Source organism: Ruditapes philippinarum, unplaced genomic scaffold (assembly GCF_026571515.1).
Source record: "Ruditapes philippinarum isolate M1 unplaced genomic scaffold, ASM2657151v2 ctg9156_1_1_1_1, whole genome shotgun sequence".
NCBI classification, from domain to species: Eukaryota; Metazoa; Mollusca; class Bivalvia; order Venerida; family Veneridae; genus Ruditapes; species Ruditapes philippinarum.
The window spans coordinates 12,522-38,705 of NW_026852521.1; the positions used below are offsets into that span (position 1 = coordinate 12,522).

A 26,184-nucleotide genomic window follows, 5' to 3' on the forward strand; every position below is an offset into this window, starting at 1 on the left:
AGAAACAAATTAAGTTTATATAAAACATTTAAGTGTAAGTGTTGAGAATTGAGTACCGCTCAAGCCGTGCTAGGGGGCGTAAGGGATGTTGCACTTATTCATTATCCCTCATGTACAGACTCAATCAAACCGAGTCTGCAATTTTCATGTCATTTTGTTGTGATTAATACTTCCTAGGGATCACTTGTTTCCAGATTTTTATACTTCACAACAGCAGGTGTCAAGTGCCGTGTGGCAGCTGTAAAAAGTTGCCCGTATTTCACTTCAGTGTTGTTATATTTTTCTGGTCATTTGGGATCATTGATGCTAGCGCTATTAAGCTCAAGCCAGTGCTAGGGGGCGTGAGGACTGTTGCACTTATTCATTATCCCTCATGTACAGACTCAATCAAACCGAGTCTACAATTTTCCTGTAATTTTGTCGTGACTTATGTTTTCGTTGGATCACTTTGTTTCCAACTTTTGTAACTGAAAACTATTGAATAAGTCACATATGGGTGCTTTCGCATTATTTCATTTTGGTACAGAACGTTTAGGCATAACACTACAATGTTTGCAAGTGGGACAACGATTGTGTTCCACTGTCAAACCATGGTAGAAGATGTAAAACATATATGATGACCTCTATATAATTCCATCTGTATTAACTTGGTTCGAGAAGCACAAATGCTAAAACAATGGTTGTAATTCTCTCGCAGACATTGAAAAAGTAGGATATATTATTTCTTATGCAGATATTGTGTTTTAACTCCAACATACTGAACAAAAGAAAACTAGTTTTAAATTACTGTACTATTTCAAAATACATTTGCTAATTTTTTAAACCTCATTTTATTAAATGTAACTTTTTATATCTTTAATTACTCAAGACATGTCAAGTCAAATGTTTTATTGGCAAAACAAATACATGTTCATCGCCAAGTTACCGCGGCATATCGACATCACATAAGAAAAGTATGGTATACAGTTAACAAAACTACTACAAAAACTTTACGGTTCTGTTCATGACTTAGGCTATTCACTAGTCTGTGATATTTTAAATTTACAAACGTAAATAGTAAATCTTTTTTTTTTGTCTCTTATCAACTTACGAATTGGCATTGTACATATACATGTATTATTGTATTGTATATATTGCAGAAGTGTGGGGGCATCATGCTGGTCCCGTGGTCCGAACATAGAAATTATACATACAAAGTTTTGTAGAAGATTGTTATGTGTGAAACAATCAACCAATGTAGATGTGTTATATGGTGAACTTGGTCGTACACCAATATCCATTCATAGAAAACTAATATTGATCAAATACTGGTTAAAACTTCTTAAACTTAATGAAAGAACTATATTGTATAAAATTTTTATTATGTTAAAAACAGATGCCGACAATGGTGTAACTTGTAGTGGTAAAAACTGGGCATATACTGTTAAGACTATTTTAGAGCAGACTGGCTTGTTTTATATGTGGGAAAATCAGTTTACTATACATATAGATTTTAATAATATTAAACAACGAATTTTAGACATATTCTATCAAAGTTGGTATTCCTCAATTAATAACTCGTCTAGATTAAATACATATTGTTTATTTAAACATTCATTCGAATTTGAAAACTATTTGGATTTTATCGTTGAACCGAAATTTAGGGTAGTTTTATCCAAATTTCGTTCATCTTCTCATAATTTGGCTATTGAACGTGGACGGCATAGAAATATACCAAGAAATGAAAGACTGTGTAGAAATTGTAATGCCGGTCTTATAGAAAATGAGTATCAGTTTGTATTAATATGTTCTAAATTCCAGGACTTAAGATCAAAATATAAAAAGATATTATTATACGTGGCCAACTAAACAGAAATTTGTTAATCTCATATGTGCAAAATCAAAAGCAATAATTAATAATTAAGCAAAATATATATACTATGCAAACTTGCGAAATAACTAGTCATCTTTAATGCAGATACATATATTATATTATTGTGCAACTTATATCAATTACTTAGAGTCCACTTCCTTGAACTAGCCAGAAACATGACCTTGACCCGAGTACCTCAGTCTATCCGAGCCTGCAACATGTTCAATTTATTTCTTAATGGATTCCGCTTTTATTTATTTTATTTAATGAGCAGAAGAAAATAAAACTGCTATATCAAGATTTTGAGCATCATCAAATAACCATTACAAAGAATCTGGAAGCACGTGAACAGCGACTCCATTGAAAACGAATGTAATTTTCTGTAAGTATTTCCATTTTATCATGATTTTAGAAATCAATTTTAAACAATTCGAAAAATTCTATACAGGTTCTACTGAATTAAGCATTTTCTTTTTACTTTGCAATGAAAAATCGCACCTAATATATAATAACATTAAGATTATCGCCGTTTTACTCCATTTACAAAATCTTTCCATAAAGCTTTGCCGTGTGCAAAATGCGTTGCGCTTTGAAGATGGGAACCAGTCGGCTATGTTCGGAGCCATTCGGTATTATATTGGTTCAAAGCGGGGCGTATTTGTGCACGGCAAAGCTGGGCCACGTTTGAATTTATGGAAAGATTTTGTAAATGGAGTAAAACGGCGATAATCTTGATGTTTATTTAGGCTGTTGCGTTGTTTATATTACCGTTGAAGTTTAAAATTGACCATCACCGTGAAGAATTATATCTTCTGTGTCGATGGACCAAAGTATTATGTGAAAATATTGGAAATGGAATGAAATACATGGTGATTATGACGGTAGGGTCGGGATTTTTTTCCAGCGAACATTTTTATCTTGTGTATTATTATAGACGTTGAAATATGATTCTTTTTCAAAACGGCTTATATTAAGTTTTTTTATATATATGATCAGTACATGGGTTGGGTTTGACAAATATGCATTTTGTTTGGATTTTAAAGGCGTTTTGAGCTCCACACCCCAAGTGTCTGTGACTATGACGTGACGTCCTGCCAAGTTTGCTGTTATTATTCAGAAAAAAACGTTGAGTGACTCGTAAATAAGTATTAAATAAGTCTATTTTAGTTACCGTCTTAACATTATATACGAGTTAGCGTGCCAATGTGCTCACTTAAAAGAAAGGGTCAAATTATGGAAAAAGTAGACAAGCTGAAAAATAATGATTTCCATCGTATGCAATGGCAAATTTGATAAGCCATATAAAAGCTATTTATAAATTATATAATAAAACAGGTATGAGCCGCGTCATGACAAAACCAACATAATGGGTTTGCGACCAGCATGGGTTCAAACCAGCTTGCGCACCCGCGCAGTCTGAACAGGATCCATGCTGTTCGCCTACAAACCCTATTACAAGTAGAGAAACTGATAGCGAACAGCATGGATCCTGATCAGATTGCGCAGGCTGGTCTGGATCCATGCTGGTCGCAAACCCACTATGTTGGTTTTGTCATGACACGGCTCATATGTACTTTTTAGCTGTTGAATATGATGTGATATGTACTGAAAAAGTAATATTGACCTCGGCTATCGCATCGGTCAATATTAATTTTTTCAGTACATATCACATCATATTCAACAGCTAAAAAGTCTATATTTGTATAATGTTTAATGCAATAAAATAATTGAGTATTGTAAAAGAGTAGTGTAAATCGTCCACATTGTTACCCAATACCTTTAAACTTTCAGGTTTAAAATGTCATATAGATTTGTAAAATATATTTATAGACAATAGGGTATACAATAGATCAATTATATATGCTTTAATAAAAACGAATGTTATGTTTTGTGATTTAATAAATGCGTTTAAAGTGTTAAACATTGCGTTAAACATGGGAGCTACACTTTTATTTGTAATTTTCTGTGTAATTTTTGGTGTTTTTTGGAGTTTTGAATCACTAATATGTTCATTGATTGCACTATTTATGTGCATTATTTATGATTTGTATCATGTAGTTAAAACATTTATTTTCTCTTGTTTTTACAAAATAACAAGACGATTTAATTCAAGAAAGTTAATGGAAACGAACAGTTTTAAAAGGTATTTAACCGTTTATGGTACATTTTATTACTCGAAAAACTAAATTTGTTATTCAAGATAATTTAATTTTTATTTGTGCTTTATATTTAAAAATATGTGATCCCTTTTGAGTATAATAAAAAAAAATTTTAAAACTGGTTTTTAGGGCCCGTCTGTATAATTTAATTCCAAAATTTTCTAAAAGTTTCCCCGATAACCTTTGCTTTGATGGGCAAAATAACCATTTTTTCCCTATAAAAAATGCTATTTTGGGTTTTAGTTTTTGGTTTTGGGGCGAGAGGGGTATTAAACTTTTTTTATTAATTTCCCTTTATGTACAAACTCAATTTAAACTGAGGTTTTTCAGTTTTTTATGTTTAAATTTTGGGATTAAATTTAAAACTAACAAGGTTGATCCATTTTTCCCTTTTTATAAATCCCGTTTCTGCAAAAAAACCGTTTAACTCGACAATTAAAAAAATTGGGGAAAAGTTACCCCTCACACTTTGTTTGGTTTTTATAATGCACATGTCTGTATGAATATTTCGAATAAAGGTCAACAACGTGGTAACATGGTATCATCATTATCAATCGTCTCAGTATTGTAAGTTATTTTTTCATACTAAAATCCAAAATGGACTGATTCAAATCACAGATTCAGCATAGTCATTGTTAAAGTTGGTTGCCTTTTAAATGTCTTATAATCTTTTTTTATTGCAGTTTTGTGTCTCCCAACAGACACAGACTTTAATTTGCTTCTGACAGAAAGATGTCTGTTGAAAGAATGCGACTTTGCTCTGCTAAAGTTTTGGACAGAAAACTATGTGTATGATGCTTTAAGCTCACGAAAGGCGGAGCTACTTCAATCAGGGCGATATACATGCTTCAAGTATCCAATCAGGGTGTTTGAAAGCTTTGAAATTGTTACTAAAGTAAGTCTAATCACTACGTGAATATAAGTTATAATACAAGAAGTGTAAGTTTGACGAAGAATACGTGAATTGCAAAATTAATACAAAAAAATATTGATAAGAGTATGTGTTATCATAATGTCACAAGCGATACTTTTATTGAAACCATTAAATGAACAATTTACCATAGCAAGTTGCAGTCAATCTCATTTATTTATTAAACACAATTATTTGAATGAAAAAAGGGTAAATTCTAATTTGACACAAAAAGAATAAGAATAAACTTTATGTGATGTTAAATATTTCGAATGCTTGATGGTCTTATAAAGTTATCATTGATATTCGTCTTATAAAGTAGTCATTAATACTCGTCATATAAAGTAATCGTATAGATCAATACATTGTCGATTTATTAATTCATATTTGTGATGTATTATGTCATTTACTGTTTTCAAACATTTTTTTCTGACTGTATATTTCAGATATCTTACTGTGACGAAAAAGCATTTTATGTAACACAATCTATTCTCAGGAACGCTGATAAATGTCTGTGTGCCACCGTGTTATCTGTTCATCAAATTGTAGGGACCAAGATGTCTACATTATTGGGGAGCAAAAATACCACCTTGAATAAATCCAAGTTTGAAAATGTAGTTATAACGTTCCAAGAATTCCATTCGGATTATTTCAAACAAGTTAAAGATTCGTGGAAAGGTGTTTGATGATAGAAAATAATATATGAAACAAGTAGTGTCGTCTAATAAATTGATATAAAAATAATTTGTGTTTGAGTTTACCTCTTTATAGCTTAATTGAGATTCAAATACTCATATATGATGGGGACACAAATACTTTTTGCCCAAATTGCAAAATTAATTGAAATAAATGTTTTTATGACAAGCTATGCATACAACATGTAATGTTAAAATGTTTCATTGTCAAAAGCGTCACTTACATTTTCATTGACACGGACTTGACATTATATTAATGATTATAATAATTATAAAATAATAATAATAATAATAATAATAACAATAATGATAAAAACTTTATCGAAGTTGATGCTCATTTGCTGAAAGTGAGTACAATAATGCGACAATTGGTTTCGTTTCCTCACACATTGAAAAATTGTTCATTTTTTTATTCGTACTTAGTGACATTTATCAAGCTAACTTGTTGATCCTGATCTTTATGTTTTTAAGCAAATAGAATTTAAAATTTCAGTTGTCGTTAATGAAAGGCTTTAAAATTCTCTCTATGAATAATACATACAAGTACAGATTCCAGCCTATAACACTCGTAAGAGAGGTTGGCAGTATCCAGAGATAGATAGACATGGTCAGTTAAATTTACAGAATTTGTAAGTTCCTAAACGGAGCGTTTTTAAAAGGTGTTTAAACATGTTATAAAGTTATCAATGTAGGTCATTTATACTACAGTGTTTATGTAATCAGCCATAGCATTTAAAGTGACCGATTTTAAACGGGACGTTGTTTTCTTTTTCATGTTTATTATACAAGGACAGCAAAATGAATTATACAAATATGTTTCTGGTATTAGTTTTAACATTTTGTGTGTTATGGATGTTCAGTTCATCCCTGTGTCTAGTGTTTGGATTATTTGTAAGTTTAAGTGTTGATATACATGCAATATGGAGAAATGTATTGGTCCTTTATTTCTGTAAGATGAGACGGAGATATCATCCGAAGAAAATAACTGATCTCAATATATTCAAAGGTAAACATTATTGTCTTTTTGACATGATATGAACGGTCAAAGCAGATTGGCAATGTTTTAATTATATTTATAAAAGCTACAGCTTGGAAACACGTTTTGTTGTATACCTAAAATATTCAACAATGTGATTATGAAATTATATACAATATCATACACAGAATAACCGTCTCTTCATGATCTTGAATTAATAGAATGTTTTTTTTTCGAAAGGCAATTTGATTGCAGACAAAATATTATAGATATATAACAAAATCAGTTCCAATTTTCAGTGTAAAGTCAAAATAAAGATAATTATATACCTCTAAACTGGAAGTTTTATTAAAACTGGTTTTGCATTGCATAAAATACTTATATCATAGACTTACGCTCATCAGCTGTTAAGTTTTAATATACAATACAATTATATAATTTCTAGCTCTTGATGTTATTTTTCTACATTAGTTAGTCTATCCTTTATTGAGACTAACGCCCCCATGATTGTATTATGCACAAACATAATGCACTTGGTTAAGTAGTACTTATTTTTGACTTTATGTAAATGAAGAAACTAATGAAATCAAAGGTACAACTTACTTGAATGATACTATTATCACTCACCTTTGTCGGTTATGGATGTACTTATACCTTGTACCTATCAAGATAAATTGCATATTATACCACCTCTTTATACTATTAGAAATTATCACAAATAAGTATACATACACTGATATGTGTTAAGAAGAATTCCTCTTGAAGGACACGATATAATAATTGCGTTTTCTTTCCATACAGTAATATGTTTACCAACCGATGTAGACACCGACCTACAACTTACGAGTGGACGTCTTCTCAGAGAATGTGGATTTGGTCAAAGAGAATTCTGGGTAGAGAATTTCGTTGAAGATGTCGTGGAACGTTTAAATGGGAAGATGAAAGTTGAAGCATATCATCTGTCATATGATACTCCTATTGAAATGTTTGAAACATTCAAAATAATAGCTGTGGTATAAATGTTTATATCAACTCAAATATACTACTGGTAATATAGCACGTAATACATAGCATGCATTATCGTGTATCAAAGTTTCATTTAAGATATTTATATATCGCAAAAGCAGGTATCAAATGCTATGTGGCAGCCGTAAAACGTTACTCCGTACTTCACTTCAGTGTTGATAATTTTTCTGGTCCTTCGGATCATTGACTCCACAAATCACTTTTTTTTAGATATTAAATTTGGAAATACTAGCTTCAATAAAACTTCAAATAGCTTTTATTTGTACCAATGTACCAAGTTTCATGACCATCATTCTATTTGAAACTTGAACACTGTTTGTTTCTTTTGTATTTCATATCGTATTTAGCAAGTGATTTGTTACAAGAAATTACATAATGCCAGTATATTATTTGATTGCAACGTCATTTTACACGAGACTTTTTAAAAAAATTATATTGCAGTTGATATATTGGGATGACACAGCGTTCTATATGAAGCAGACGATAGAAAGAAACAGAGACAAGAAGCAATGTGCGACCATTTTATCCCGCCACAAACTCACAAACGTTACGACGAAACAAATTCTTAATTCATTAGATAAATGTGATGTAGAAAGTAAACCGGTTCCATCAGACCTGTTACAGAAACTACAGACGCTAAGTGGGAACTTTTCTAAGAAACAATAGCTTTGTACTACTTAGTATCTATACCTTTATTAAGTATACTTTCTTACGTAATACTTAATTGCACTAGTGTATACATTCACATTTAAAATAAATGTACTTATATAAGTGTTGAAGAACATTATTAGAGGCATTCCTGAATGTTGTTATCTGAGTACACTCCCGTGGTGTGCGCTTAGGGGCGCTTAAACATAAAAAGCAGTGTTTTGATATTTAATAAATTATATACTGATCAAAAATAATAAAGATGTTGCGTCATATTTAAACAAAGGTGTGAATGGGACAAGTTTTTCTAAAAGACTTACTTTAGAGCGAGCAGCTGACCGACATAGATCTAATAAATGAAACAGATGAAAAGAAAATACTACTCTCAACTCAATTGGAACACTGACGATTACTCACAATCATCTCAGACATAACACGAAATAAAAATATACCTACAAAGTGACAGATTTAAACAATTCTTTGTTTAAAATGAATAACAAGTATATATTTGACATCCAAAGGAAAACAAAGTCTATACCGTTGAAATAACAGACTCAATTTAAAATTGTCCATTGAAATATATGTACTATCATACATTGTAACAATGTGTCATAGAACGAGAAATATTCTTTTTGTAATACATGTATTCTATTATTTGCACTTTACATATCGTCATAGCATATGTACTACGTCTATTTTTATATTTTGTAAATATTTGTTATGAATAAATATCTTGGATATATACATGAACCATATACAAATAACTTCCGACTGGGCTACGTCGACAAATATCAATATGACTTGGTATATAAACAATGAACAATGCACTGTTTAATGTCAGATCTATAATTTTACTTAATTCAACTATTACACGATATGGAACAAACTCAGTCAACTACAACCAGTATTTACTTACTATTCGGTTACATTATTAGTTTATTTAACGCATGTTACACCGAGGTACAGCATCCGTTTCTTACTATTGTGTTCAAAGTCCTAATCAGAGGCAGAAAAGTTGCTTTTGCTCCTACTCTGTGTTCCAATCGTAAAATAAGTAGCTATTGCAAGGCATAATAGCCGAGGAGATCTAACTTTCCTGCGTTCCTGATGATTTGATACAAACGGAACACCTCGATGAAAAGGATTAGATTTGTTATGGTTAAACTTGAAGCAAAAACACGACAATTACGTTTTCTACTGTATCATATACAAAAACCACCCTGTTTGTATAAAATCCTTTAGGAATTGAATGAATGTAAATCCTCCACAAAATTATCCCTATCAGAGAATGAGTAACGAGTGGCGGTGACCTTTACATGATTCGTTATCCACGCATTGTCACAGTATATAAACGATCTGAACCCAAACCGGATCTTGTGAGAAGATGTCAGTGTCAGCCATTTTCTGACGCTTAACTTGTTTAATATATTGGTATTTATATTGATACTTATGGACGTTAGGTTAGTAAATCTATATTTATATCGCAGAAGAGAAACTTTATTAAGCGTTTAAGTTATGCAAAATATAAATGTTAGCATTAAAGCTATAAAATAATCGAAACTCACGAACTGCTTTCAGGTGATCAACACTGAACACTAACAAAAATCCGTCTTACTTCAAGGTTTATTTAGTTAAACATTGAATTGTGATATCCAACTACTAAAATAATCAATAACAAACGATAATTTAGTCATCTGCAAAAATATTGCTGTATTTTGAACATTAAATTAAGAGTTTAACCAAGGAGGTCAATTCCGTAAACTGAACGTTACTTGCTGGTGATTGTGAACCCTACCTGTGAGTTTACGAATTTTATCTGTACCCTGACTTGCGAGTATTTTTAAAGATTTAATGGAGAGAACATTAATTATTTAACGTATTTATTTGTTTATTGACAGGCAAAATGGAAGAATTTAGTTTTCATTGCCCCCTTTCTCTTTAAAAAAAATCGGAAACACTATTGTTCGGAATTTGGACATCAGAACAAAAGCTTAAAATAACAATAACAAAACATAAAAATCATACTCAAAAGACTTTAGAATTATTCGAAAAGAACTGAAAAAAATAAAATAAAAAGAACTTTAAAAGCAAATGATATTACAAAAACAGTCAAAATTTTAAGACAAGAATGACTTGAAAAATAATCTCAAATCAAGAAATGTAACGGCTCGGGTGATATAAAATCTTAGCAGGTAATATATCCGCATATATCACTCCAAAACCAAAATAACTTATAATACAACGGTCACGTCAAAACAAACAGTAATGCCGTAGTAGAAACGTTTATAGTACTTAATATGTTATATCTTAAGCTTTATATCTTTTCAAAGAAAAATGAATGGTAAATGAAGATAGGATTTGTTGGTTGATAATTCCTGTCAAGAAATAATTTTTTCCTAATTCGTATTAACAGCTACTTCATGCTGGTATTTCCATGGAAAGTAAAACATGATGAAGGTCCATTCATGTGCAGTATTGGTAACTTATATAGAACTAAAAGATGTGTCATGCTCTTGTGACACAATAACTTCATATTCTGCAAGATATAATTTGGAACATAGGACAAAAACAATAAAAATCATCAAAAGTGACTCGCAAGTTATGGTTCAGTGAAAACACAAGCAGGGTACAAATCATTAAAATTGTTTTAGCAAGACGAGTACAGTTATCAGAATGTTCGCCTCTATTATTTACTGTGTTTTTATCAATATTCAAAGATATCTACACAAGTGTCTGTGCGATAACACAAGGTAAGACAATAAAGTTCACATTCAGATATGAGTTATAGTGAAATAAAACAATTTTAGGCATAAATTTGCTTGTGTAATCGGCGTGTGTTGACATAAACAAAACACGAAGCGGAGAGCACAGCGTTTTATGCGCATAAATCTAAAGAAGCTGGTTATAGATGTATCTATAAGCAAAGAAAAAATATTTCTTAATATGATTCAAATGTTTAAATACCGTCACAGATTAAATGCAAGCCGTCTTAAAAAGTTTTATGGGTCACCCCACCTGTTTGTACGGAACTGATGTTGAGATCTTCTCACAAGATCCGGTTGGGGTACAAATCGTTTATATACTGTGATTGTTATTAGCTAACTGAATTCTTATAAGAATGGTAAAACATAAGATCCGAATGGTTTTATTTTATACTCTTTAATTGCTGTACATCTTTACTCAACCTAAACAATATGTATATATCTATATAATGTATGTAACAATATATGAGTAAACTTTAAGTAGGTGGAGATTACATATAATGAATAACATCACTACCCACAATTATAGAAAAATGCAGCACTGCGCCTGAAAGCGCTAGAGGACCCTTCATCAAAGTCCGGGCGACGCATGGTCTAGTGGTGATAATCATGACTAAAATCTATTAGTTGTAAGGTCGATATTACAGTACCACACCGTACAATCAAATGGGCAGACAGCTGTTCCAGCGTCCACAGCTGTACCAGTATGTATACATGTCGGCGCGGGGAATACAATTGACGTACGGTAAGTATTCATCTATTTTTAACATATCTTAACTATGTTTGAGTAAATCAATGTTATGGATTCATAGTCAACATCCTAAGGGACATGCTTACAAATTTCTGGCCGTGTGCAAGCTTTACTTCACGTGAATTTTGACTGAAAATAACCACACTATCCGATGAGATGCGGTGTTTTAGTTTAAAGTCACAAAAACTTATATTTTCTCATGATAATAAATCCTTTTATCATACGATTCGTAAACGTCAACATTTCGTCATTAAATACTCCAAACCATACCTTCAAAAAAGCTTTCTGTTAAAGTTATAAGGTATTTAAGTTTGAGTGTCATCAAAATTTTAGTAACGTCATCAGCTGTTCGCCTCTTTTTAATGATAACATCGACAGCAATTCATCGGCAAGAATGAATAACGCTGAACGCCGTTCAAAGAAACAATTTTCAGCGCTTTTGAAAGAGTAAAACTTTTTTGCTCATTTAAAATATTACTTTATTCATGATACTTTCTAATTATATTATTTTTATTATTACTTTCTATTATATGTTGTATCTTAGCTGAGAGGCCTTTATCTCCATTTACCGCACTGTATTTCAATATAAAAAGGTAGCAAGATCTATTAATATGTTTCTGAAATATTAAATTCAAAGAAAGTAAAGGCAAATTTAACGCTTAATACGAATACACTTTATAATAAATAAAGGCATCCATCAAGTCAGTGTTATTATAAATAATGGCATATAGTAGACATGTCCCGTGCAGTAAATGGCTGTGTTACCCGAGATGTCTGCCACATAAAATGATTTATTTAAAACAAAAAAAAAATAATTTTTAAGAATGATTATTATTTCTATTGCACTATAAATTAAATCAGATTTTAAGGATCAAAATCAACATGTTTATCCGTATTCAATATATTGATTGATGGATGGATGGATGGATGGATGGACGGACGGACGAACGGACGGACGGACGTATGTATGTATGTATGTATGTATGTATGTATGTATGTGTGTATGTATGTATGTATGTATGTATGTATGTATGTATGTATGTATGTATGTATGTATGTATGTATGTATGTATGTATGTATGTATGTATATATTTTGTGTGTATGCGCATGTGCGTGCGTGTTTGCACTTATGTGTATGTGTGTGTGCGTGCGTATGTATGTGTATTTGTCTTTAGTTCTATACCCGATACACCAGTGACACTGTTTAACTCATATTCTCTATATTTCAGGCAGTTCAACTGATGTGTTTCCACCAAAGGCTTAATGCTGTCTTGGAATATTAAAAATGTCAATACACAATATTAGCATTTATAAGTATCCATTGCTGTATCTTTTTCTCCCTTATAAATTCTGAAAAGTCAAAAACACAATGTGTCATAATTGCAGTAATTAACTTCATCATATCATCGAATGATATAATCAAAGCACAGACGTCGCTGAATTTGTTTGGGTCTCAGAATGACAGAAAGGTGAAGATTGTGAGATAATAAACCAATTTGTTTTTGTATAGTGCCACCAATGCTTTCCAGTGTTTTAACTGTAGTAATTTGGCTATAAGACTACTTGCAACACTGATAGTCAAATTGACTTAAAAAAAGAGTTTCCTCAACTGGGATTTGAACTCCAGACCTCTCGATTCTTACGCGAGCATGCAAACCCCTCGGCCACGGTGAAGTTTTATTTAAATAGCTTGAAGAAAACCATATTATTCTAAATTAGGGTTTGTAACTTATTATTTCGACGCTAAACCTGTTGTTTAACACAGATGTAAATAATCATGGAGCTTCTGTAAACATGTATATCTATAAAAAATGAAACAATTTTAGAAATATTCGACCATTCGGGAACTAATTTGCTTGAAAATTAATGCGCCTGTCATTTGACAATCTTTACGCATTGATCCCCCCTGAATTTTTCGGCGTTACGTATAAAGGGAAGTAACCGCTTCAAAAAAGTGGACTACTTTAGGCATTTGCAATTAACAGCATTAGGCTCTGAAATTTCGCTACCATTATTTGTTTGGTTTGACGACCCAAACAAATAAAAATGGTTGGATTGACGGATGGATGAATTTATGGTACCATATGTATGCAGTCAACCTTGTAAACACACACATGCACGTAAAAATTACACTTTCATAAAGCAATTACATGAACGCACAGACAAAAAATCATAAATACGCACAAAACACTCACATACTACACGCACAGACAAATACACATGCATACGCACGCACACACACATACACATAAGTGCAAACACGCACGCACACGCACATACACACAAAAACATATACATACATACGTCCGTCCGTCCGTCCATCCATCCATCCATATATTGAATACGGAAAAACATGTTGTTTTTTATCCTTAAAATCTGTTTTAATGTATAGTGCAATAGAAATAATAATCATTCTTAAAAATTATTTAAATTTTTATGTTTCAAATAAATAATTTTATATGTCAGACATCTCGGGTTACACAGCCATTTACTGCATGGCAACATATAATAGAAAACAAATAATAGAAATTAATAATAAAAATAATATAATTAGAAAGTATCATGAATAAAGTAATATTTTAAACGAGCAAAAAATTTACTCTTTCCTAGTTACTGTAGCACAAAAGCGCTAAAAATTGTTTCTTTGAACGGCTTTCAGCGTTATTCATTCTTGCCGATGAATTGCTGTCGATGTTATCATTAAAAAGAGGCGAACAGCTGATGACGTTACCAAAATTTTGATGACACTCAAACTTAAATACCTTATAACTTTAACAGAAAAGCTTTTTTGAAGGTATGGTTTGGAATATTTAATGACGAAATGTTGACCTTTACGAATCGTATGAAAAAAGGATTTGTTATCATGAGAAAATATAAGTTTTTGTGACTTTAAACTAAAAATACCGCATCTCATCGGATAGTGTGGTTATTTTCAGTCAAAGCACGTGAAGAAAAGCTTGCACAGGGCCAGAAATTTGTTAGCATGTCCCTTAGGATGTTGACTATGAATCCGTAACATTGATTTACTCAAACACAGTTGGGATATGTTAAAAATAGATGAATACTTACCGTACGTCAATTGTATTCCCCGCACCGACATGTATATACTAGTACAGCTGTGGACGCTGGAACAGCTGTCTGCCCATTTGATTGTACGGTGTGAGTACTCCAACTTAAATTTACTAACATTCCTGAGGTTCTGTATAATGATATTTTACAGCTCTTGTAAAAAACTAATTGTTTTCCTCGATTGGACGTTTTTCTGTATAGGATGCACTATGCTCTAAGAAACTGTCATCTGGTCTGTGTCGCCAATATGCACACCGTATCACCGACACTAGTAATGACAGATTTCTGGAATGAAAACAGAAATCTAAAATTTAATACAGGTAGGTTATAAACGTGGTTGGTATATTTATATTACGCAAAGAAGGACAAATTCATTGCTATAGACATATTATCCAGGGTTTTTCCCCCAGGATTTTTGGGAACATCACCCATACCCATGAAATTGGGAATTTCAGCGGTGTTTTGTTAAAAATTAGGAAAAAATGCATGACTGAAAGTTTACAGTGATTAAATAAATGCAAAGAATTACTGTCTAGGATGGCATCTTCAAACATTTAAGCACTATTACAAAGAAGAAGCCCTTATTTTCAAAGATTCTAGAATTTTTAATCAACATATTTATTTTGTAACTTTCAATTGGGATTTTTTTCTGTGGATTGGGAAAATAATATACTATTTTCAATTGGGAATATGACCCAATAACGGCTATAAAATAAGCCAAACAATCCCTGTTGTCCATTGACTTTAGATACTATACGGTAATTTTGGACTCCTTTCACGATTTCATAAAATATTTTGAGCGAGTTAAAATAACATGAAAATGTTACATATTCAAAATATGCATATTGGCAGACTGAAAATTGTAAAATAAAATTTATTTAAACTTTGAATAAGCTTAGAATATGAAAATAGATAAATAATGGGCGGAACTAAACACAATGGAATATGGAAAGGAGATCAGAGGTATGAAAACTGCATATCACGGATATGACCAGGGCTGGGAATCAAAACTGCGTCGTATCCTACAAAATGTAAACAAACGCCGCCATCTTGGAACGAAAAATGTATGTTTTTGTTTATAACTCTTTTTGTTGGAAATGACTTAAATCCAGGTATATGTATTAACACGCTACACTATTTTCCGCTTCGTTCGGTATATGTTGCTTGCACAACTATTTTGTAAAACAAAAGTTATAGCGAACTTGCAACTCGAAGCGGGGCAGAATTTTTATGAAAATGTGTGGATACAACGCAGTTCATATTGCTTTATCTATCGTTTTTTCCTTCAAATCATTTATATATTTGTTTCAGAGTTCACCATAAACTTCGAAATATAATTTTGCGTCATTTACAAAAAATTCATTAAAAAGAGATGTTTATTTTCTAAGAAAATAATGATTTTTACGAAATGATACGACGCAGTTGAAAATAAAATATGATACGACGCAGTTGTATTTTTGACAGTCTTTTCAACAGGGATAATTTGGCAATATATTTCTTTTTTATGGAATAATCACTTGCGCTAGATAAAAAATCCCAGATCATTTTCGGTGTATAGCAATGCTCAGTTGCTTTTGATTATTTAGAATACATTGTGTCATGTCCAGTTGAAAGTTAACATTGCGGAAGCTACTTTTCAGTTAAACATGAGCATGTTGACTAATTGAACATGTTTACTAATTGATCATTATATCTGAAATAATTTCTTATATTTTCCTGTATGTTCATTATTATCCCTTTTTTTTCGCAAAAAAAATTAAAATTATTAATTTTAAATTTCATTTTCTAGCTACCCTAATTAAGGGGGTTCGCATTTCTGTAAGCTTTTTTTTGGGTCTGTTTTTAAAAAACTTAAATCCACTTTAGCTTTACTAGGGGGGGACCCGGGTCGCTTTTAATTTTTTAAGCAAAATGTTCACCCAGAAAACCCACACTTTTGAAACTAGTTTAAAAGGTTTTTCCACACAAAAAGAAAAAAAAGCCCCGGGTTTTTTCAATTCAACGTTCAGTTAAGTGTTTTAAATTTCAGTAAACTAAACACTGGGCCCTCGGTGGACACACCCCTGTCTGTTTTTTCAAAAAATTTTTTAACGTCAGCTGTACAAATAAGCAGCTTTTAATTTGTTTGGGTCGTCAGACCAAACAAATAATGGTAGCGAAATTTCAGACTCTGATGCTGTTAATTGCAAATGCCGAAAGTAGTCCGCATTTTTGAATTTGAAGCGGTTACTTCTTTTTATATTTACACTAACGCCCAAAAATTCAGGGGAGATCACTGCGTAAAGATGGTCAAATGACAGGCGCAAAATAGTTCCCGAATGGTCGAAGATTATTCTTTATCGATATACATGCTCATAGTAAGCTCCATAATTATTTACATCTGTGTTAACAGTTAGCGTCGAAATAATAATTAAGTGTTACAAACCCTAATTTAGAATAATTTGGTTTTCTTCAGGCCGTTCACATATACATTCACCGTGACCGAGGGGTTTGTGCGCTCGCTTAGGAAGCGAGAGGTCTGGAGTTCAAATCCCAGTTAAGGCAACTCATTTTCTTTTCAAATTGTTTAAGTGAAATAAACATTGAATTGAATATCAGTGTTGCTTATAGCCATTTTATTACAATTAAAACGCTGGAAAGCATTGGTGGCACTATACAAAAACAAATTGGTTTATAATCTCACAGCCTGCACCTTTCTGACATTCTGAGACCCAAACAAATTCAGCGCCTTCTGTGCTTTGATTTATTAACTTCTGGCGTGAAGTTTTAAGATTATAAATATTTGAATTAATTATAAAGAGAATATCATTTAAATTTCTTATTTCGGTATGACTAGCAGAGAATTTTTCAATGTAAACAGGGGGTACTGTAATCCTCTGTGAAGTCATTTTCTGAAAACGTTTGTTTAAGTTTTCAGTCAATTCATTATCAAATAAAAATCACACTTTAGTACGAAGGTATGCCATGTCTCTAGTCTTTTGAAAATTCGATGCGATAATCTGACCTAAATTTTCTGTTCAATATTGTGAAAACTTTATCAGTACTGTTGAAAGATCATGTCTGCCTATATCTGCATCAAATTTATCGGTGCACAGCGTAAAATAACCCACTTGCAAACATATTTTGTAGCTTAACCATTTATAATATAATTATTAAAATCTAATGTACAGTTTCAAATAATAAAGCTCATCTGTTCTCAACGATTATTAAAAAAATGATATACAATAAATAGGCACGTAAAAGACATAAGTAATAACGGAATTGACGGAAATTATTGCTAATTACAAGTTACAAAGGTTGGCATGCAATTTGCGCATAGCTCTCTCCCGATAGCGAGAGACCTTTTCAAAAAATTTGTAATTCTTTCTCTTTTTTTTTTTAAAGGTCATTCCTGATTAATACAGGGTCCAGGAGAGGTTACCCTGGTATATTGAATTTTGTATCAAAAATAGTAATCACTCCCATTTCGAACTCACGGGAACAATTTTAGAAGCATGCTAAGACAACACTGGAAGACGTTGTCATATGGGTGTGCGGTCACGTGTTTCAATGTATATTGCATTTAATACAGCTTTTCGGAATTTGTAGATGCTTATGATAGGTACTAAAATGCGACCAAAAAATGCAGCCTTAATAGAATTGTATTATATTTCCATTTTTATGGAACCAATGAGTGACCTCTACTTTTGACTTAAGTTGTAAACAAGAAATGTTGTTGGATGTTATTAGCATATCTAGCACATAATTTAAATAGTTTAACCAATTTGCAGCCTGCAATGAAAGTACAACTGCGTCGTATCATATTTTATTTTCAACTGCGTCGTATCATTTCGTAAAAATCATTATTTACTTGGAAAATAAACATCTCATTTTAATGAAAATTAAGTAAATGATGCAAAATTATGTTTTGAAGTTTATGGTGAACTCTGAAAACGAGTATATAATTGATTTGAAGGAAAAAACGATAGATAAAGCAATATGAACTGCGTATGTATTTACACATTTTCATAAAAATTCTGCCCCGCTTCGAGTTGCAAGTTCGCTATAACTTTTGTTTTACAAAATAGTTGTGCAAGCAACATATACCGAACGAAGCGGAAAATACTGTAGCGTGTTAATACATATATCTGGTTTTCAGTCATTTCCAACAAAAAGAGTTATAAACAAAAACATACATTTTTCGCTCCAAGATGGCGGCGTTTGTTTACATTTTGTAGGATACGACGCAGTTTTGATTCCCAGCCCTGATGACGTCAAGAAGGAAAATTTAAAAGAGCAGGCCACATTAAGGAGTATTGGAACCCCCAAGTAGAAAAAGCCAAATATAAGAAAGAAAAAATACCATAAAGATGTACGTGTACACTACAATAATATCGTGCTGAACGATCTTCAAAGATCGAAAGTACTTGTACAACGAACGGGGCGATTTTACGGCCTCTACATGACACAAATAACACTGTTAACGTTGTGACAATAAATAGAGAAAAACAGAATTCCTAAAGAAAGCCCATCATGTCAAAATTGAAAATGTTGCAGGCTCGGTTTGATTGAGCCTGTTCATGGACCGTAGTGGTAATTGCAAGCTACCGTCCACGCCCCCTACCACCGGCTTAACCAGAATACAACATTCAAACACGAATATATATAGTGATTGAAAGTTTGAATTTATAAAGATCTGCAGATGTGTTCATACGGCGGTTATCATAAACCACAAGTGAGAACTAACTTACTCTCAAATAAAAGTTGCTAAATCCCGTTTACATGTCCTTAACCAAAAGGGACGAGGTTATCAATCAGACAAAGGTCCAACCTGTAGATTTCTGAGAGGGTCTCTGTCCTAGTTGTAAATTTCCTGGGAGGTCTTTTGTTCGTTTTGTCATGTTTAGATGGGCTGGGACGTCTTTCTTTCCATACTCCTCGCACTCTAGCAAAACAATATGCTCTGATCAAGAGAAGTAACCGCTGCGGGAAGTTTAATCTCCCTAATCTCGCTAAGTACGCCATTTGCAAAATAACTGAGTAACTTCCCTTTAACTTGAAAACGCCATTTGGCATCGCTAACAGATATACTAAAACCCGTGACGCCCGTGACGTCCGTGACGGCATCATCACGGAAAATATAATTTACTGTCACGGGTTATGTCACGGGTTTTGTTATTTTGTTAAGTTAGATTATTTATTATTTATTACTTAACAGATCATTGTAAAAACGTGTAGCAAACAATTTGACATAAGACATCGATTTATATCTAATGCATTTAAACGATTTAATAAGTAATTATTTGAAAGAAATTGAATATCCTATGAATGAACATGCTAATACAAACTGAAATTAGAATTGTCACCTTACATAGGAAATATGTCCATTTAAATGTCACCACTGCCATGACGTTATCCAACTAGGAAGCAATATGGCTGTGCAATATTCACCAAGGATACCAGTATCCCATACATGTGAACTCTCCCACTTTTAGCGGGAGACTACCACTTTCTGCAGCCATATTTTCAAAGAATTTTCTTAAAAGAAGGGGTATTTTTACAAATTCAAGAAATCTACCTATTTTTGATTTCAGAACTTCCTTCTTTGGTTATTGCAAATTCTAAAATCTCCCTCTTTTTGAAGAAAAATCTCCCACTTGATCATTGAAAAAAATTCACATGTTTGGTATCCAAATGTGATATGGTTGCACTTGATTAGTAAAATCAGTTTAAACAGATTTTTTACTAGTTTTATTTTGATTAATGATACTCTTTTATTTTGTTCTTTTATCTATCAATGCTGAATAAAAATCAATCTTTTAATCTAAAATCCTAATGCAACTTATTAACATATTTGTATTAGGTGTAAATGTATATTTATAACATAGGGAAAAAACATTTTGTCTACCGTTGATGCATAAATTGTATTCCCCCAACATGTATAATAAGTTGCAATATGGCTGACAATAGATGGAAACATCAGTGATGAAATTTTAAATCAGTGTTCCAACCAATAAAGAAGTGATACTGTCACTGATTTTGAAACTGTCAGTTTGGTGATGAAATAAAAGTATATTTTTCATTGTATTGCACATATTTTGACATGAAATTCTTTACTTTTATAAATTTGATTTATGCTACGTCTTTTTGATACAATCAGTTTAGACGTTGAAAAAAGCCTCGATAATATCAAATGTAAAATGTCACAATGATAAATATAAAATGTTAAATAACTTTTTTCACGGCTAATTATTTGGACTAGTGTCACAGGGTGAGAAAAATGTGCAGCCTGACCGGGACTCGAACCCGGGGCCCTCGGAATACCGTTCCATGGCTCTACCGACTGAGCTATCCGGCCTCTTACACATCTTCTCCCCTAAATAGTGAAACATTCTGAAACGTGACATACTTCACTACAATATTGAAATTCGTCCTCGAATTTCACAAAGCTACAAAGCAATGCTAATTGAACTCTGAGCTACAGGCAGTCCCGGTCTCCTGTTGGGCGCCAAATGTCACAGGGTGAGAAAAATGTGCAGCCTGACCGGGACTCGAACCCGGACCCTCGGAATACTGTTCTGCCACTCTACCGACTGAGCTATCCGGCCGCTTACGCATCTTCTCCCCTAAATAGTGAAAAGTTCTGAACCGTGACACTAGTATTTGCATAAGAGTAGATCTTCATGTAAATTAATATAGATACGAGGGTTGTCAAAAAAATTCGTGCACTGCAGTTATTGTCGTGTGAGTTATTGATAGAAAAACATTAATTATATATCACTTGAAGGGGAGATATATCTTAAATAAGAGAACAAAAGAAAAAAATATGTAACCGGCATGTCCTGAAAACGAATCGTCATACAGTTACCTTGGTAACGTAATACCGGCGCATGACAAAAAATTGGGTTAGTTCATTACTTTGATGCATCACGGTATTCTTTAAACACTACCTATTAACGTTAAAATTCACGGAAAAGTGTGTGTACGTATTCCTAACGTCACTAAAAAATATGGCGTCATTTGCCGTATTGTAACAGTCGTAAACAAACATTTGTGTGCGGTCATCAATACTGTAATTACATGAAAATGTCAGTCGCTAAACGTCTGGAAATACGGACGATCATTAAATTTGGTGCAAATATTGGTAAATCACCAACAGATACCTACAAAGAACTAAAAATGGCAAGCGGGATAAGTTCAGTGTCACGAAGGCTGGTTTTTAAATGGCACAAACGCTCTGTGGAAGAGAAAGAGAGTCGGTAGACGAAGACAACCAGTCAGGCAGACGTCCGTCCATAATGCCGGCGCATGTGACGAGGGTTGTCCAATATATTCCTGCACTGGTGGAATATGCTACATGTACGTTGCATAAAAAAAACAATAAAAACTACACAATACTTTTCATCAATCATTCCTCTATTGACAGTAAAACAAATTATAACATAAAAAGCAAATACCACTTTATATTTACAAGATACAAACAGTACAATTACAGTAATGAACTAACCCAATTTTTTGTCTTGCGCCGGTATTACGTTACTAAGGTAACGCAATGACCTTTCTTTTACACGACACGCCGGTTACTCGGCTTTTTCTTTTGTTTTCTTATTTGAGTCAGATTTCTCTTTCAAGTGATATATAATTCATTTGTTTTTATTAATAACTCTCACGACAATAACTGCAGTGCACGAATTTTTTGGACAACCCTCGTAGCACTTTATAGTTTTTAAATGAAGATGTCGTCTTGAAGAGATTTGTGATATTTTATCTTGTCACATATTGATTACTATAACACAACATTTTACATCACCACTCAGAGTAGAAGTCGTGGGACGAACTCAATATAGTCATCTAACTAGCTTACAGTAGATCTAAAAAATAATACCTAATATAAGTCATTCAAAAGTGGAATTTGTATCAATATGTTGCGACAACAATTTTTTTTTTGTTAAATATTATTTAGTAATAGATTTACTGCTTATTATAGATTTTATGGCATGATTAATTTATAATTGTAAACATTTTATATTTCAGGTAAAAAGTTTTAATCTGTTCAGACTATGAGTTTTTAATGTAAAGCATGAAATTGTGAAGTTTAGTGTCATTCATTAACCAACAACTGCGGAAATATGCATCGATGTACTGTTCAAGCTGGTGCAGAAATAAACAATTTCACCTGTCCTCATGTAATAACGAGTAGAATTAAAAAGAACTTAATGCAGGATGAGTAGAAAAATTTTGCTTGCAAATTGGATTTAGAACCAACCTGCCCTGTAGGATGAGTGACTCTAAAAAATATTTTGTGATTCCTGTGGTGTTTAGATCTATCATCATGAAGGAATTAACATATATGTAATGTTTTTTTGATGATCAAGTGGGAGATTTTTCTACAAAAAGAGGGAGATATTTGAATTTGCAATAAACAAAGAAGAAAGCTCTGACATCAAAAAGAGGGAGATTTCTTTAATTTGTGAAAATACCCCTTATTTTGAGAAAAATCTTTGAAAATATGGCTGCAGAAAGTGGGCGTCTCCCACTAAAAGTAGGAGAGTTCACATGTATGAATTATTAAATCAGATCACATCACAGCATGGATTTATTTGTTATGTGAAGTGTTCATTTTGATGTGTACTGTTTGTACATATGTCAGTTGTTGTTTGTTTCCATGACGTCTGTTATCCTCTGTACAAGCTGGCATTTAGATCTATCATCATGAAGGAATTAATGAAAGTGCTGATGGAAATAAGGAATAGTTGGTTTTTCAACAAAATGACATTCTCAGCTAATAAGCTGATAACATTGTTTCAATACAAATACTGGACAACTGGTCACTTATTAGTAAGTAACGTGAATATGATTTAAATTGAATTATGTATATATGAAATATGGAAGTTAAGATATTTAATCGTAACAGGTACTTTTTGTATAAAAACAATTAATGAAATTGACTGAAAATCAACATATAAAACCACTCAAGGGCTATAATTTGGTGAAATAAGTGCTTTGAAAAGTGTTTAAGTCCAATACTGTAATATCTATATGCATTTTTCTGGGAGGGTTTGTCTAAAAGTGATGATTAGAATCTAAGTGACATATGTGCTTCTCAAAGCCACAGTCTAAATCTTTAAATGAAACTCTGAAATTTGACTCAAATGTGTTGGGTTGTTTATTTTAATAACGATACCTACTGATACAATCATTGAAATTTGATATTGTTTATGAATGGGTTTTTGCTTTTGTGTTATCCGTATTGTTGCCCAAAATATATCACATTAGCCAAATTATGTGTAAATATGATTCATAAAACTGTTTTTTGTGCTGCTGTTTGTTTCAGTCAACAGTGTATTTGTATCACATCAATATATTATTATTATTGTTTTCCAGTTGTTTATCATCATGAAAGCTGTGGGACACGAGAAAAGATCAAGTGTCATGGTCAAATTGTAGATCGATGCTTTTGCTATTGAGCCACGTGGGAGGATTGTATTTTGGCTGAAACATGGCCCTATGTCAGCTTAGATAATTCCTGGTTAAAGTTTTGTGTGCAGCAGTAATCTTCAAAACAACAAGGTATTCACTTTAAACTTTATACAAGTCATTAGAGATCAATATCTTAGGTAGATAATGCTGATATAGGATTTCACAGATTAATTGGGCTTTGTGAGGTTTCAATTTTCTTGTTTAATTTTCAAGTGCAACATTAAACTTTAAAATTGGTGATATTCATTTAAAATTTGACATGTCTTAGGGATTATAAGTGAAGGTAACTTCAAAGTGCAGCAATTCAGGATTTTATGATGAAGTAATTGGCCTTTGTGAACTTGCAATATTGTTAGGTCACTATCCAAGGTCTCAGGAATGAGCTTTTGTGATGGCAGTGTGTCCTTTGTCTGTTGTTTGTCATTGTCTACAATTTCTTTAAACAACATCTCCTAAACCAGTTGATAGATTTTGGCCAAACTTTACAGGAATGATCCTCAGGTGGACCTCTACAAAAGTTATATGAACGGTTCCAGTCTAATGCATATAGATGCAATAAGTTTTTTAATTTTTTTCTTCACAGCGTAACCTTTTACCCGTTTCTAACATTAATCTCAGGTGAGGGATCTAGGGTCATCATGGTCCTCTTGTTAAAATGAAATCTTCCTCCTTTTTTATTCCATCATTATTTACTTTTAAGCTTTTTTTATGATTTTGAGCATTATATTAGGACATGTTAATCACTCATTGCACAATTTTATATAAATGATCAGTGAAATATTCAGATAATGACTACATGTAGGATTATATATGTTATACATTTAGAAATATATTTTTTCTATAATTTGAAAAAAAAAACACCAAAGAACAAAAGAAGCTACAACCCTAAAATTCAATAACTGTCCATAAATCCACTAATGATTTAAATAATTAATGGAAATGTAATGAGTGAAAAAATATTATGAATTTTGTATAAACAAAACATTTGTTTTGAATGTGCAAATTTGTGAAGATCAGACTGCTGTATTAACCTCAAGGCTACTGTTAATCAGCCTCAGGTCAATATTGTAAAACAATTTATACATAATGTCATAGTGAAATATGTAACAGATGTCTATAGTGACTCTGAATGAAACAATCATTTCCAAGTGTTAACGGGTATTCTAAAGTTCTTTTATTTATATAAATATATGTACATACATGTGTTTCATAAGTTTAGTGAGATAACTGTACATAAGCTATAATTTTACCAAGAATAATTTTAAGATCAATACTATTACATGTTACAAAAGAGGCTGCCAGTAACCAAAGTCTTTATTTCCTCTCTAATAATTTCTCATTAAGATTATTGTAATGATAACACTAAGGGCAAGCTAGGTAACACTGAGGGCAAGCTAGGTAACACTGAGGGCAAGCTAGGTAACACTGAGGGCAACCTAGGTAATACTGAGGGCAAGCTAGGTAACACTGAGGGCAAGCTAGGTAATACTGAGGGCAAGGTAGGTAACACTGAGGGCAAGCTAGGTAATACTAAGGGCAAGCTAGGTAACACCGAGGGCAAGCTAGGTAATACTGAGGGCAAGCTAGGTAACACCAAGGGCAAGCTAGGTAATACTGAGGCAAGCTAGGTAATACTGAGGGCAAGCTAGGTAACACCGAGGACAAGCTAGGTAACACCAAGGGCAAGCTAGGTAATACTGAGGCAAGCTAGGTAACACTTAGGGCAAGGTCAGTAAATGATACCTGATAGCCAAATGCAGGACATGTGAGTCTAATGAAACTTAATAACAAGTATTCTCAGTTACATAAGACTGAGAAGCATTAATCAAGTGGTTTGTATCATATAGCAAGGAATAATTTGATAAATTTGTTTGTT

The 26,184-nt window shown here is 32.5% G+C and overlaps 2 protein-coding genes across 2 annotated transcripts; both read left to right on the forward strand.

Annotated features, from left to right (window-relative positions):
• The first annotated feature begins 2,447 nt into the window (after positions 1 to 2,447).
• LOC132715662 (protein THEM6-like) lies at positions 2,448 to 5,607 on the forward strand. Its single transcript, XM_060698703.1, has 3 exons — positions 2,448 to 2,481; positions 4,695 to 4,906; positions 5,368 to 5,607. Exons 1-3 carry the CDS (start codon positions 2,448 to 2,450, stop codon positions 5,605 to 5,607), a joined length of 486 nt encoding a protein of 161 aa, XP_060554686.1.
• A 744-nt stretch (positions 5,608 to 6,351) lies between these two features.
• LOC132715687 (protein THEM6-like) lies at positions 6,352 to 9,018 on the forward strand. Its single transcript, XM_060698742.1, has 3 exons — positions 6,352 to 6,622; positions 7,394 to 7,605; positions 8,060 to 9,018. The coding sequence occupies exons 1-3, from the start codon at positions 6,415 to 6,417 to the stop codon at positions 8,282 to 8,284; spliced, it is 645 nt and encodes a 214-aa protein (XP_060554725.1). The 5' UTR covers positions 6,352 to 6,414; the 3' UTR covers positions 8,285 to 9,018.
• The last annotated feature ends 17,166 nt before the right edge of the window (positions 9,019 to 26,184 follow it).

Coding starts and splice junctions, on each gene's coding strand:
- LOC132715687 (XM_060698742.1), top strand. CDS start 6,415: ATGAATTATACAAATATGTTTCTGGTATTAGTTTTAACATTTTGTGTG. Junction 6,623..7,393: donor TGATCTCAATATATTCAAAG/GTAAACATTATT, acceptor CTTTCCATACAG/TAATATGTTTACCAACCGAT. Junction 7,606..8,059: donor CATTCAAAATAATAGCTGTG/GTATAAATGTTT, acceptor ATTATATTGCAG/TTGATATATTGGGATGACAC.
- LOC132715662 (XM_060698703.1), top strand. CDS start 2,448: ATGGGAACCAGTCGGCTATGTTCGGAGCCATTCG. Junction 2,482..4,694: donor GCTATGTTCGGAGCCATTCG/GTATTATATTGG, acceptor TTTTTATTGCAG/TTTTGTGTCTCCCAACAGAC. Junction 4,907..5,367: donor GCTTTGAAATTGTTACTAAA/GTAAGTCTAATC, acceptor TGTATATTTCAG/ATATCTTACTGTGACGAAAA.